Here is a 14,759-nt window from a genome sequence, read left to right as displayed (position 1 = left end):
CATTGTGATTAAAGAAGTTATCCGCTTGTACCAAGCGTGCTGGTTCAGCAAAACTCCAGCAAAACCTTCAAGCTGCTAGGTGCATGCATTCAATGCATTGTTGCTGTGAAAACCCGACATGTTATTAAGGCTGCTGAATCACGGCTAACCCTCTATGCCTTATGTTTAAGTGATCGAGAAGTGACAGCTTGAAATATTGGCATGCTTTAAATCTTTGATTTACTTATCCTTACTTCACTTTTTTTCTCATTTGTTACCTCACTGTGGTCAACTGTTTTATGTTTCATTGATTAGTGTGATTATCAGCACATTTCTGCATCAGACTTTTGGATTAGTTGGTGTCACAAGTAATCAGACATTTTATTACAATGCATATATTTTTGAGTCTTACACTTTTGGGAAAATGTAGGCATCCTAGATGCTGAGAAATACGATACTTTAGGTCTTACTTTTGTTTATGTGACAATTTATTTTGATCTACACGAGACCATGATGTGTATACACAGGGTTCTGGACTGTGGTGAAGTTGCAGTCAGCTAGCACAAAAGCATGTAACGCTCATTAATTAGTTAGAATAGTCGTCAGAGGTATATTGACTCCTCGTCTAAAATGGAAGTGATATAAGAATTATAAAATGCAGTAGTAATAAACATAAAGAACGGGTGTTCAGCTAATACACAGAGTTTCAAATCTATATATAGATCCAGCTTGAATGACTCAGATTGATTAACGTTATGCTACATAGTTTCTCTCAAAATTAAATCTGTTCTGTGAAATCGTTATGCTCTGTAAGGGGTCCTTGAATGGGGGACATTTGAATTTTTCTATAATAGGATGACTCCCAGTGGAAGACATTTCAAAACCAGTTGATGTAATGAAGGATGAGGTTACAAGTCCTCCTTATTTGCTGTTGTGACACTTTCTGAAACAGAGATGATTTAATAATTGTGAAAAGTTGCCGCATTTTTGCTTTGTACATGCTAATCCATGGTTTTGACTCTGTCATGTTTGCTCATGGTGCTTTTCTAATTCTCTCCACAGAAGGGAGATGTGAAGGCTGGTCGGAGAGCAGCGACACTGAGCATCCTGCACATCAACACGACCCCCCACCCCCATCTTCAGCATGAATGGGGATATGCCTCATGTTCCCATTACCACTCTTGCTGGGATTGCTAGCCTCACTGACTGTAAGTAACTTGCACACGCATATTAGGCATGTTATTGAAGAAAAAGCTCTTTTATATCCTTTTTTGCTCTAAAGCAGTCCTGCTTGTGTTTGCTCAGATCCCAGGGAGCACATGCTTGCGCTTGGATCATGCTGCTTTGGATAGTGAATACATGTTAAAAATGATAAATTAGGACCTTCTAATCATTTTTTTTCATGATAGCTGCTCTGTTTTACAACCGTCTTTAAGCTTGAGAGTAGGAGAAGGCTCCTATCATGTGCAGTAATGTATAAAAAGCTGTTTAGGTTGAATTTTGCTCCCACTGGTGAAATACATGCTGGCTGTAATGTGGAGGTGTGCCCTCCTGCTGTCCATGCCAGGGGATTCCAGGGGGAATGCAATTGGCTTCAGTGTTGCAGAGACAGCACCGACTTCCTGGCACGAACGGAGGAATCGTTTCATCCTCTCTATTTTTTTCCCTCATAAAAGACACTGAGCAGTTCAAATTTAGAAACTCACTACTATGAAGTCGCGAGACACGAAGCAGTTGTAGACTTTGTACCAAAAAAAGTGTTGAGGTGTTAATGGGAGAATAATTAGTGGAAAATCCCAGGTGATTAATTGTGGGTTCAACTGAAAACGCATGGAAAATAGTGTCTTGAGTTTCAGACTGGCTGATCTGAACAACACTGTGAACCTCATGCTTACAATATTCTCTAAAGCTGGTATCTTGTTAATGTAAAATGAATTAAAATTCTTAGTGGTTGATTTAGTGGTTGATAAACAGGATGTTCAATTCATTAACACCCCAGTGTTACCAAATAGCCACAGGTTTGAAAGCTGAGGATTAAATCAATCTTAACACAGCATTCCATCATGGTGCATGGTTCACGAAATTGTGAGGTGTGGTTCAGGTACTAAAGTTATCCAGCAGTCACAATGCATTTCCTCCACATTCTTATAACGGGCCACTCTCGTGTGGATGAGGACCTGTTTGACTTGAGCTTGTTTTGAGAAACACAGCCACAGGACACCTCATTGTGTGCATGTAATTATTGTGATAGATATTAATTACTAGTAATCACTGATCGCTAATCCTGTAATTAATAGTAATTGTTAATCCTGAAAATGCTTTTTTTCATGCTTGGACAAAGTTGGCTCCTTCTCCATTCCCAATTTGTGACCTCTGAAAGCTGGTGGGACAAAACTTTCTATAAAGGAAAAGAAACAAAAATGGAGGGATGCCATGATCAAGTAATGATCTCAATAACATTTTATTTCACTTGAGTCTCACTAAATGTGTAGCACCACAGACATCACATACAGATTTTCTGTTTTAAGGGATAATTGCCTTCTGCTCTCTCCTGATTAATCTGGTAAAATTAATATAAGTTTGAATGACACCCTGTAGGTCACCCTAGCTCTTCTTCTACTTCTCTTCTTGCAACAGTCTGGGTAGCCTCTCAGCTGCCCGGTTTAGTCTTGAGCTCGGGTTACTGTGTGTGTGGAGTTTCACATGTTCCCTCCATCTCTGTGTGGGTGTCCTCTGGGTTTCTTCCCATATCCAAAACCAAGATATATGGTTTGGCTAGTCTAAATTGCTCTTTAGTGTGTGTGTGTGTGTGTGTGTGTGTGTGCGCGCGCGCGCTTTGCAATGTATTGACATCCCATTCATGGGATGTTTTCTTGGTATAGTCTCACAATTGACAAAAGCCCTGATAAAGTGGTAACTGAAGATGAATGAGTGAATACTTATTATTCAGCTGTTGTTATTTGGTGATTAATTATTATTATTGTTGTTCTTGTTGTTGTTACTAATAGGATTTCAAATATTTAACACTAGAAAGCGGCAAAGCAACATGTAACCATTTTTCTATTGCTACTCTGCAACACCACCAAGCAATACAAAGGCAAAGCACCAAGAGGTTATTTAAATTAAGAAAAGTAAACTTCACATGAATGCAGATTAGCGAATAATCCAAACGACCGGGTTCAATGAATTCTTTGCTCTAGACCAAGCCACAACGCTCTGAGAGTTTCACTTCAGAGTGGAAGAAAAGCCTCCGTTGCATATTTTTTAGGTTTAGTTAAACTATATATTAGAATATTAATAAAGGTAACGCTGGCAAGCATGTGGATTTTACAGAGAATGTGATGTATCTCTACTAACATACATGTCAGAAAAAAAAGCCAGAAGCGTGCACTCATACATTTGGAAAGGTCTGTTAGAACAGTCAGTGGAATAACACTAATGAGGTCCTGTAGAACCCCAATGTTTCTGTGTCTCTGCTTCTTTCCAACATTCATTTCTGAAACTTTTGCTTGTGTTCACATTTGTGGCTACCTTTTTAAAATACCATTGAAAGATAACATCCGCAACATTTTTCAATTCATCTATGCGATCCAAATGAATTAATATCACTCCAGACTGCAGACGTTTGTCCTTATAGCTCAGCCATCTTTCAGAGTCTTGTTTTTCACTTCATGCTGGCGTTGAAACAAAAGCATTTCAGTTTATTTATTTGGTGCCAGCATGCTGTTTGGCCACCTGCTTGGCCATAGTTCCAGCTTACTGTCACTTTTTTTTTTTTAGAGCTACTTAACGAAGGCAAAACGCCAGTATACTTAAAATATAATTCTAAAATTAAAAGCATCACAACCTTCAGCACTTATCTGATCTACTGCTTAAAATAGCTTGTTTTACCATTTTCTGGTTTGTTTTATTTATTTATTTATTTCCCCCCAATCAGATATGGTGGGAATTCCTGTTGAAGTAATTATCTCTCTTACGTGTTTTTGCAGTGTTAAACCAGCTGCCCTTGCCTTCCCCTCTCCCTGCCACCACCACTAAGAGCCTGCTGTACAATGGGAGGATCGCCGAGGAGGTCAACTGTCTCTTGGCCCGCAGGGATGACAACCTTGTCTCCCAGCTGGTCCACAGCCTTAACCAGGTCTCCACCGAGCACATGTATGTATCACTGTTGTCTCAACCTCTTCAAACAGGCTATGATTGTGTGGGGCTTAGGCATCTTCTGCTTTTGGATAGATGCTAACAGAGCAATATTGTGATGCTTTACTAGTTGGAAGAGAGTAATTGTGAATCACCCTAAACCTTCTGGGGCTTTTGACTGTAGAGCCATCTTTCATGGACTTGGCTTTAAAAAAAAAGCCAGTTATGTTTATTGTTCTTAGATCAAATTGGATTTCTCTGCTATGATGGTATAAAGTATAAAAATGAGCAAACTATTTCAACAACTGTTAACTAAGTTATTTGAAAAGTTTTGCTAATTGCCAAGCGTTTTTTTTTTTTTTTTTTTTAAAGAATTACAAACTACACCAGGGCTGTCAAAAATACAGCCCATGGACCTGGAACTGAATCTTGTCTGGCTCATCAAAAAAAAGTTCAGTTCATATTTTGAATAAAATTGTCTTGTAAAAAAAATGGGAAAATAAATTTAGGGCGTTGAACTTATTTTATGGGTTTCACAGAATTGAGTTTTAAATGGACAGCTAATTACGTTTCTGTTGTATAACTTTTAATGAAATTCTCCACTCACACCATGTCACTCTTCATGGCAGAGAGCTGAAGGACAACCTGGGTACTGATGACCCAGAGGGTGATATGCCGGTGCTGCTGCAGACGGTGCTGTCCAGGAACCCCAACATCTTCAGGGAGAAAAGTATGCCCACCCGATACGGGGTTCAGGGCGGTAAGGAGAAGACATGGAGACATTGCCCTTGACTCTGAACCCAGTGGAGCACAGTGCAAGGCCTGATGTGGCTCCGGCAGCCTTCCGTAGCCGAGCTTTTTATAACTTCCACCATCCCGAAGGGTTTCTTAGATCAGGAGTCTGAAATATAGGTTTTTGTTAGAATTACTATTAATTGTTGTGTAATCAAACTTGACTGATTTATACAGTATAGTGCATACATGGCTCCTCTTAAAAGATTTGGCTTAGCAATAACATTTTGTACATGAACAGATGATCAGTTTAGTTGGTAATACAATTTCAATTCCATCATTGTACTCTGGACCACACCTCCTAGTCTACTGTAATAACAGACATAGTTCTGAAGTTAATCTGTGCTCTGATATTTTTATAGATGACTATTGCATGGTGTCAGAAAATACAGAAAGAAGTCTGAGGTCATTTATGAACTTGATACAGGGTTGATTTAGCTAGATATAGTTCACGAAGGGGCAATGTAACAATTGTAAGATTCTTTCACATGCTAGGAAAATTCGACTCCAGTGAAGCGCTAAAGAAGCAACACCTGAATGTGGCTTTTCATTTTCAGTTGAACTGTCACAAAGTAGTAAATTTTAAAGTATGCCATTATTCATAAGAATAATTAAAATGCTAATCATCAGACCTACTAATTACCTACTGGCCCAGCCCGTATACCTCTAAAGCAAAGCCCCAGTGAGGTGTTTCTAAACTAGAAGCATGTCTTTGTTCTAGAGCGCCCAACGCTGTGCTCCTTGTGTTCCTTTGTTGTCTTCAACAATGAATCAATAAGCAATGTGTGAATTGTACTCTAATGTACATTCTAACATATTTCATGTCCTTGTCCTAAAACCCCCTAAACTTGTCTGTCTGTCATGTTGTTTCACCAATTGATTCACTGAATGACAAGAATGACGTTTCACTGCATCCTAAAGTTAGACTGACTAATGACACTCGCCCTTTGTTTCTTGCATATGATAAAGGCTAATAATTACTAATACTGCTGGTAAAAATAACCTGGTGACTAAATTACACCTCTTACACAATTTTATATTTTTATGGTAATTGATCAATTGTTTTGTAATTGAAGGTATAATGCAACAGCCAATGATGCCGCCATACAAGATGCCTCAAAATTCCATGCATGGCAGCCCGGCATCCACAAACTACCAGCAAACCCCTGTTACTCCCAGTCCTCCTAGGTATTCTGCAAGGTTTATTTTTTCTAATTAAAAATTTACTTGGCCTAAGATGTATTTACTCTAAAAACACTGAGCATTTTAGGAATGCTGACAAGTTTTTCTTGCTTGTAGTCGCTTTGTTCAGCCTCAGACGGGCTCTGGTGCCCGGTTCATACCCCAGCAAAACAGCCCCGTGCCCAGCCCATATGCCCCTCAGAGCCCTGCCGGTTACCTGCAGTATCCTCATCCTCCCACCTACTCTCAGCATCAACAGATCCAAGGTGAGTTCATACGCTGCAATTTAAGTATTGTGAATTTCTAACTCCTTATTACTCACAGTAGCTTGTCAAAACATCTAAAGGTTTATTAAAATTTTTATTTACAGTCTCTGTGGCTAGTCCCATGGTGCCTGGTATGAGAAGCATCCTCGACAACAAAGTCTCCGGGCAAATGTCAAGTAATTCAGCCAATCACAATGCACGGCAATGCTCCAATGAAGAGTACATGAACATAGTCCAGAGACTGGGAAATGAGGTGAGCAGATGCACCACATACCTTGTACACTTCCCAAAGAGCTTTTTTTCCCCTCTCATTATGCCTTTTATTAAGCTTTTGGCACGTTTGCACCTTCAGTAGCAAATTTTCTGTTAGCTGTGTGTGTATTGCAAGAGTGCATTAACAAAGTTCCTTGTTCAAAGATTGAATGAGTTATGAGTCATGAGCAGTGTGATGACTGCTCAGAAATGAAAATTATGACTCTCCATTAATGGAAGGATTAATTCTTGTTATTTGGTGTAATAGATAACTATGGAGCATAAGAAAATCTTAAATATAGCCCCAGATCTCATGGCTACATCTGCATAAGTTTGTTACGTATTAAGACAAATGCATAGTTTTGTATTTTTATCGACCACTGTAGCAGAAACCAGAATTAATAGAGCTTAATAATATCTTCTTCTTTTTTTAACCATCACCCCTGGATACTATTAAAGATATGGTCTTTTTATCTGCCTCTTGAGAGTGTAGACTTGACAAGCACATGTGCTTCAAATCACAGAGCACAGAAACAGCTTCAGTGGCATTTGAGAAACTCGAATATACACTAGTTCAAGTAAATAGAGACTGGACATAACTTTTTTTTTTTTTTTTTACTTCTTTTAAACCTCACTTTGCACGATTTTGCACATGTGATTATTACTTATTAAATAAGATTTGTGTTGGTGAATTTACTGATTGACCCAAGTTTGTTTTCTTTTCTTTCTTTTTTTTTTAGGAGAGTGATCCTTCAATGAGAAACACCTTCCCTCTCCGATCGCCCCAATCCGTGTGCTCTCCTGCTGGAAGCGAAGGGACCCCTAAAGGTAAATGTTGTAAACCACTTGCAAAACATACTGCATTGCACTGTGATACTGACTACTACATTGTATCTGTAAACACTGATGATAATAGTTATAACAGTTTATGATCAAGTTTTGACCACAGTACTCAATTCTTTATAGGCAATACACTGTACCATACAAAGTCAGTACTTTTAAATGAAATTAAGTTTAATAATCCTTTTGTTTACGGCATTTTTGCATTCATACAGCTGGGCGAATTTGATTTTTATTTTCTCCTCTATATTACAAATTACAATTGCCAAATCTGATCTGGCTTTTTGGATTGTAGTCACGTTTACTCCTGCATGTCCACCTTTGTTGTCACAGTAACAGCTCAGGCATGCTGTTGGTGGTGTGGAGTAGTGTTGGGAAGGTGAACGTTGGAAGGGGGAAAAAAAAGAACTCAAAAATGAACAGTCACACTTTATGTCCAGAGTTTTTAATGTGATTTGAAAGCTAGTTTTAAGTGTTTTCATGATTAAAGTGGGTTTGTAAAACAATCAGATTTGAGCTGTCTGACTTTGAGCTGTTTTTTTTCCTCCTATGTGAAACTCATCCAAAGTCAGTGCCATCGGATCAGACTGGGAATGTAGTGGATAGAGTCACTTGTCTTAACTCATTTGCATGAACTTGAAATAATCATGATTTAAAATGATGCTTGTGGCTTTCAGTTCAAATATTTTGTAATGTTTTTTGTTTCTAGTTGGCTCGCGGCCACCTCTGATCCTTCAGTCCCCGCCTCCATACACCTCACCACGAGATGCAGCTCCTGACCTCCTCATGGACTCACCTGAACGGAAGAAAAAGCAAAAGAAAATGATAAAGGAGGAAGGTGAGAAAGGTGCCATGTACGACATTGTCAGCTCGCCCTCCAAAGACTCCACCAAGCTGACATTGAAGCTATCACGGGTCAAATCGGCAGACACAGAGCAGCCCAGTGAGCTAATGTCCGGTGGTGTGGAGCATGGCTCAGATGCAGAGAATGATCTTCCCTGCAACAGCTTTCGGGAACAGTACCATCAGGTCACGGTACTGCAGAACACAGGGGCACTCGCTGCCAAACAACCTGGAGCAGTCACTGGGACTCCTTACGATGAGGCTGAATTAGACGCCCTGGCCGAAATCGAAAGGATAGAGCGCGAATCAGCTATTGAGCGAGAGCGCTGCTCTAAAGAGGTTCAGGATAAAGGTAGAGCTGTTTTCCTGACCTTTACTGTGAAAGAATTCGTTTGAAACTATTGTAAATTATAAGCTGAATTGAAACCAGGAAGCCTGTTCCTTTAAACAAGATTGAATGTTGTAATGTTGTTTATTGTTTTGTTTTTTTAATTGTTGTTTTTTTGGGTTTTTTTAGACAAACCCCTGAAGAAGCGGAAACAGGACTCGTACCCTCAGGAGCCTGGTGCTGCTGGTACTGCTGGAGGCCCTGGTGTAGGTGGTGGGGGCAGCGCAGGGAACAAACCAACGCCTCAGGAGGCTAGTGCTGCAAGCAATGGGGCTAACCGTCCAGCACTTATGGTCAGCATAGACCTGCAGCAGGCAGGAAGAGTCGAGGGGCAACTTGAATGCCCCGTGCCTGCCCAGGAGGCACAGCGCTGGGCTGAGGATGGCTCTGACTCAGCTGGTGTACTACGACTCAAGTCCAAAACGGATGAGGAGCTGCAAAGGGGGGCAGACGGAAGGCCTGAGGTAATAAAGCAGCAGAAAACGGCTTCAGACGGCCGCCCTGAGACGCCAAAACACAAGCAGGACAGCCGACGCGACTCCTCAGGAAAGGTGCAGGGCTCAGACAAGCGGCCAGACCTGTCGAAGCACAGGCATGACGGCAAGCCTGACAAAATCCGGCCTGAAACTCCACGAAAAGACGGTCGCCCGGAGCTTTCCCGGGACGGCCACAGAGAAGAAAAACACAAAGATAGAGAGCGGGACAGGGAGCGCAGCAGTGACGGCTCCAAAATCAGAAGGCCAGATACACCAAAATCCTCCAGCAGGTCAGAGCAGGACCGCCCTGGTCGAGACAGGGACAGAGACAAGGACAGAGATAAAGACAGAGATAAAGAAAGAGATCGTGAGCGTAAACACCGGTCCGAATCCAGAGAACACCGGGATAGGCGCTCTCCTGAGCACCGCTCCCGGCCTGACAGTCCCCGTGTGAAACAAGAAGGCAGAAGTGGGCCAGACTCTGGTCGACCCCGCTCTGACCTCAAATCTCCCAACAGTAAAGAGGAGAGGCGGAGCACTGATGGTACCAGGAAAAGTACTGATGGCTCCAAGCTGCCTCCCCCTGACAGTAGAGCTGGAGAGTTTCCTGATTTCCTTCTAGGTGGCAAGTCTGGCGCGCTGAAAAACTTCGTCATTCCCAAGCTGAAACGCGATAAGGATGGGAACGCAGAACCCAGGCGGCCTGGGGAGATATGGAGCCAGCCACGGGTGAAGCTAGAGAGGCTTGGGCTGGTAGAGGACATCAGCAAACGGTCCAAACCTGTAGTGGTGCTTCAGAAGCTCTCCCTTGACGAAGTGCAAAAAATTATCAAGGACCGGCATGCAACCGGCTCCAAATCCGGCAAGAACAGGCCTTCCTATGGGAAGTCCCCAAAAGGTAAGACAAACTTGACCGTGTAGTTGTGTACTTCAGAACAATAAAACCTTGATGTGTAAGTCGTGTTTTCATAAATATACCAAGATAAACAAATGCAATCTTCTATTATGTTTCAAGATATGTTGTAAGACTTGCTTGGAGCGGCATGACTGATTTAAATAAAGGAGTAACAATCTTTATTAAACTGTTTCAAGGGGCCATTGATGAGTCAGTCCTGAAAGAGCTTCCTCCTCATCTGCTTGCCGAAATCGAGTCCACCATGCCTCTTTGTGAGAGGGTAAAGATGAACAAACGCAAGCGCAGTACAGCCAATGAGAAGCCCAAGTATGCCGAGGTCAGCTCAGAGGAAGACAGTGAATCGGAGTGTGAGTAAAAATTCCTTCACCAACCATGTAGGGTCAGCACTGGTTTTATTTCATGAATGAAGAAAGAAAGGATTTGGTTTTCCTGATTTCAGTATTGAGATTTGGCGGTTAATTCTTTCACTCATAGCGGCCCCAAAGCGATCGAAGAAAGAGCGGGATCGGGCATGGGAGTACGAGGACAAAAAGGTTTCTGGAGAGCGCAGGCGTAGCGGAGGCTACAGCGAGGGCCGCAGAGGTTCAGGGAGCCGATACCGAGACCACAGTCCGGACGACTCCGGCAATGAGACTCCTCCTCCAAGCATGAGTGACGGTAAGTTTCTAAAACATACACACGTTTTTTCTGTGTTCTAATGGTTTGTGTAACATCATATAATATATCTCTTTTTCTTATCAGTATTCAAAAAGATGAAGATGAAGGAGAAGCAAAAAAAGAGGAAAGCCTATGAGCCGAAGCTGACCCCAGAAGGTATTTGGGGTTTTTAAGTCAGTCAGGATGCTGTTTCAGTCTTGATACTGATTCCACTGTTAATATGAATTTTTTTCTTCCCCCAAACAGAAATGATGGACTCTTCAACATTCAAGAGGTTCTTGGCAAGTGTGGACAACATTTTAGAAAACTTGGAGGATGTGGATTTAACATCTTTAAGTATGTATCTTTTAGTGGTGACACTATTTTAAATGGTTTTATGCTAAAACCGATGCATGTTTTTTTTTTATTGCTTTGTGCTGTGATGCAAGAGCAAGTATTTTCCAGCAATCTTATATTTCTTTCTCAGCTGCAGATGATGACGAGATCCCTCAGGAGCTGCTCCTTGGGAAACACCAGCTATCAGAGTTGGGCAGTGAATCGGCCAAAATCAAAGCAATGGGCATCACGTGCAGGGTATGCTGCTTTTGGGGTTCAGACACCTCAGAATCTATTTTGTTATGGACATTAACCACAACAGCAACACAAAGTTACAGATTTCCCCCTTATCACAGATGCTGATCATGTGAGATGTTTAAATGCTATAAAATAGTCAATATAAACCCAATCTCTTTCCCTTTACAGATTCCATCTGACAAGCTAGTAAAAGTGCTAGGCATATTGGAGAAAAACATACAGGATGGTTCCAAGCTCTCCACGCTCATGAACCACGTGAGTGTAGTTTTCACACTCCCACTTGTAACACCGCACACACTTTAGCTCTGCAGTGGATGGTTAATAACAGAGAGTCTGAACTGTTTCTATCTTAGGACAATGAGGCAGAGGATGAAGAACGGTTATGGCGTGACCTCATCATGGAGCGGGTGACCAAATCGGCCGACTCTTGCCTGACTGCTCTGAACCTCATGACCTCACCGTGCATGCCGAAGGCCGTCTACATCGAGGATGTGATCGAGAGGGTGCTGCAGTTCACCAAGTTCCATTTGCAGAACACACTATACCCTCAGTATGACCCTGTCTATAGAGTGGACCCACATGGAGGTCAGTGATGAGATGAGCTGTTTCTCTGGGCTTAGGGGAGTTTTAGTTTTACTTCCAGTACTTGAGCAGTATAGTAAAAAGCTATTTCAATTAGTTAATCTGTTGTAGACTGATGAGGTTAAAAAAGGAACTTTTTTGAATGTGCTGAGCCATACTGACGAACACTAGGAAAATGCTGACTTGTTACTTTTTTAGTGTAATATACTGGTAGTGTAAACCCTTATCCTGCAGTCATTCTACCAAGCAACAGGTGATTGTTCATTTTCAATGCATGTGCACAGCCCATCTATGATGTTCAACGACAACAGTAACATGGGGCAGAGCATGGACAAAATATTTTATCTTTTCAATTTTATGCAAATCAGAAATGATTTGGTAATGCAAGTAATCTATATACTAGTCCACAGTGAATTCCAAGGACCACCCATGTCTGTTAGGAAATGATAGATAAGCCATTCTCAGTCACATTTTAAAACCAAGGGTATAGCGATTGTCTAAATATTGTCTTATATTGTAAATTCTACCATTTCATATCAGCACTTAAATAGGCTGCGCACACACAAGTGAAAGTGGGAGCACTTGCTGCAGGTCCACAGATTACAACAAATGGCAATAGTGACTTGAAAGCTTGAAAGATTACAGGCAATAATTAGTCGTAACTTTTTCTTCTTAACAAGAACAACTTTTGTCTGCTGAATATAAACCAACATTGCCCTCTAGTGGGCAATTTATGTTTTCAGGGGGCCTCACAGATCATTGGCAATTATTTCATATTATTTCCCTCATTCAGAACTTATGGCTGCTAATGGTTAATGACCTTTTTTTTATATGCTCATTAATTTGTGTTCATTTCGTGTCATGGATATTACTCTTCTCTCTTCGGCATATTAGTTAATCACACTCTCTGGGCTTTTTTGTTTTGTTAGGTGGCATGTTGAGCTCAAAAGCCAAACGGGCCAAATGTTCTACACACAAGCAAAGGGTTATCGTGATGCTCTACAACAAAGTGTGTGACATCGTCAGCAACATCTCGGAGCTGCTGGAGATCCAGCTACTAACTGACACTACAATTCTGCAGGTGAGTGTCCACTTCGTCTGCGTTGTCAGTGCATCCTTTAAAAGGAAGTCCAGGCTAACCTTGCTTCCCTTTCTCACAGGTCTCTTCGATGGGGATCACACCATTCTTTGTGGAGAACGTCAGCGAGCTTCAACTTTGTGCCATTAAGCTGGTTACTGCTGTAAGTTTTCATCACCTTTAAGCTCATTTTTTTAAAGCCATTGCAAGATGGAGTCTTTGAACATTAACAATCGTGTCTCCCCTCCTCAGGTCTTCTCCCGCTATGAGAAACACAGGCAGCTGATTCTGGAGGAGATCTTCACCTCTCTCGCCAGGCTCCCCACCAGCAAGAGAAGCTTGAGGAACTTTAGGTTGGCTGATTTTTCCTTTGGTTAAATACCATTTTATGACTGTAATGACTCTTATGACTTGTTATATTCTATAACCCATATTTGGTCTTCTCTGTTTGTCAGGTTGAACAGCAGCGACGTTGACGGGGAACCCATGTACATCCAGATGGTGACTGCACTGGTGCTGCAGCTCATACAGTGTGTGGTGCATCTTCCCACTGAGAAGGATAACACAGATGACGAGTATGAAAAGAAAGTAAGAGGGTACTCTTTAAATCGACAGACCAAAAAAAAAGTACACAGTAATTTATCCAGTTTAAATATAAAGAGGTTAATTGCTGAGATTATTTCTAGGTGGACCAGGATGTGCTCATCACAAACTCATATGAAACTGCTATGAGGACGGCACAGAACTTCCTCTCTGTTTTTCTGAAAAAGTAAGAGCTCAGACAAGAGCTAAGACAGCTCAGGCAGGCATTGTTGCAGCCCTCTAATGCAGGTGACCTGCTAAATCTCAACCTTGCCTTCATTTTTAGATGTGGCAGCAAACAGGGAGAAGAGGACTATCGGCCTTTGTTTGAAAACTTTGTGCAGGACCTTCTCTCAACAGTCAACAAACCAGAGTGGCCCGCTGCTGAACTGCTGCTTAGTCTCCTCGGCCGGTTACTGGTAAGTGAGTTCTGTCCTTGCAGTGGTGAACTGATCACTAGCCTGGACACCGAGGGCAAGCAGATTTGGTCACTAGTAGGCTTACCAACTGAAAAAAGAAAAAAATCCCTATTCCATTATAAACTCTTTTAAAACTCTTGTAAAACAATTTCAATGGCATAAATATTTAAACTTAATGTGCTTCTTCTGTCTTGTGACTCAACTCAGTGCTTTAATTATATCGTCAGCAAAATGTTTTTTACTTAACAGATAATTAGTGTTCATGGATGACGCAATCTTTTCAGCATCAAGAACTTGCAGGCCTGTGTAAACACTGACAAGACTGTGGAAAATAAAATCCAATGCAGTGCTACGTATATTGTAACTCTTCTGCATGCTGTGCTACACCTCGAGATAAAATAAAAATAAAATCTTCTGCTTGTAATTGAGAAGAAATCTCCAAATCTCATAGCTGCACAATGTGCTACACTATCACACTTCGGTGTTTACTTGCTTGACTCAATAAATGTATGATAAATTTGTCATAAATGTCTGATTTTCCTTTCCTTGCTTTGACTTACTTTTGACTGGTACAAAACACCACCATGTCTCTTGTCCTCAGGTGCACCAGTTTAGTAACAAACAGACTGAGATGGCACTCAGAGTGGCCTCTTTGGATTATCTAGGAACAGTCGCTGCTCGCCTGCGCAAAGACGCTGTTACTAGCAAAATGGACCAGAGATCTATAGATCGCATCCTCAGAGAGGTAAAATGCTTATACTGAGCCACAATACACTGATACACTGATGTGTTCACTT

At 41.4% G+C, this 14,759-nt stretch overlaps 1 protein-coding gene across 2 annotated transcripts in view; it reads left to right on the top strand.

The window, feature by feature from the left end:
- The window catches only part of nipblb (NIPBL cohesin loading factor b), a 29,939-nt gene that overhangs the window by 6,048 nt on the left and 9,132 nt on the right, over nucleotides 1-14,759 (top strand). Inside the window, exons 2-24 of one of the 2 annotated variants that reach the window (XM_058411662.1) lie at nucleotides 1,042-1,187; nucleotides 3,969-4,134; nucleotides 4,746-4,876; nucleotides 5,985-6,096; nucleotides 6,208-6,356; nucleotides 6,461-6,609; nucleotides 7,349-7,436; nucleotides 8,158-8,643; nucleotides 8,809-10,053; nucleotides 10,248-10,418; nucleotides 10,546-10,728; nucleotides 10,813-10,884; nucleotides 10,975-11,064; nucleotides 11,195-11,301; nucleotides 11,470-11,556; nucleotides 11,655-11,886; nucleotides 12,813-12,964; nucleotides 13,044-13,124; nucleotides 13,214-13,314; nucleotides 13,417-13,549; nucleotides 13,648-13,730; nucleotides 13,830-13,962; nucleotides 14,564-14,707. In XM_058411662.1, the coding sequence (XP_058267645.1) occupies nucleotides 1,124-1,187; nucleotides 3,969-4,134; nucleotides 4,746-4,876; nucleotides 5,985-6,096; nucleotides 6,208-6,356; nucleotides 6,461-6,609; nucleotides 7,349-7,436; nucleotides 8,158-8,643; nucleotides 8,809-10,053; nucleotides 10,248-10,418; nucleotides 10,546-10,728; nucleotides 10,813-10,884; nucleotides 10,975-11,064; nucleotides 11,195-11,301; nucleotides 11,470-11,556; nucleotides 11,655-11,886; nucleotides 12,813-12,964; nucleotides 13,044-13,124; nucleotides 13,214-13,314; nucleotides 13,417-13,549; nucleotides 13,648-13,730; nucleotides 13,830-13,962; nucleotides 14,564-14,707 (4,359 nt within the window). In that variant the 5' untranslated portion in view covers nucleotides 1,042-1,123. The remainder of the gene's footprint in view (nucleotides 1-1,041; nucleotides 1,188-3,968; nucleotides 4,135-4,745; nucleotides 4,877-5,984; nucleotides 6,097-6,207; nucleotides 6,357-6,460; nucleotides 6,610-7,348; nucleotides 7,437-8,157; nucleotides 8,644-8,808; nucleotides 10,054-10,247; nucleotides 10,419-10,545; nucleotides 10,729-10,812; nucleotides 10,885-10,974; nucleotides 11,065-11,194; nucleotides 11,302-11,469; nucleotides 11,557-11,654; nucleotides 11,887-12,812; nucleotides 12,965-13,043; nucleotides 13,125-13,213; nucleotides 13,315-13,416; nucleotides 13,550-13,647; nucleotides 13,731-13,829; nucleotides 13,963-14,563; nucleotides 14,708-14,759) is intronic. The other variant, XM_058411663.1, reaches the window with a different exon arrangement.

The sequence above is a fragment of the Hemibagrus wyckioides genome, linkage group LG16 (genome assembly GCF_019097595.1).
Source record: "Hemibagrus wyckioides isolate EC202008001 linkage group LG16, SWU_Hwy_1.0, whole genome shotgun sequence".
In the NCBI taxonomy this organism is placed as follows: domain Eukaryota; kingdom Metazoa; phylum Chordata; class Actinopteri; order Siluriformes; family Bagridae; genus Hemibagrus; species Hemibagrus wyckioides.
Note: the sequence above shows the minus strand (reverse complement) of the source record. Positions and strands in the feature narration are given on the sequence as shown.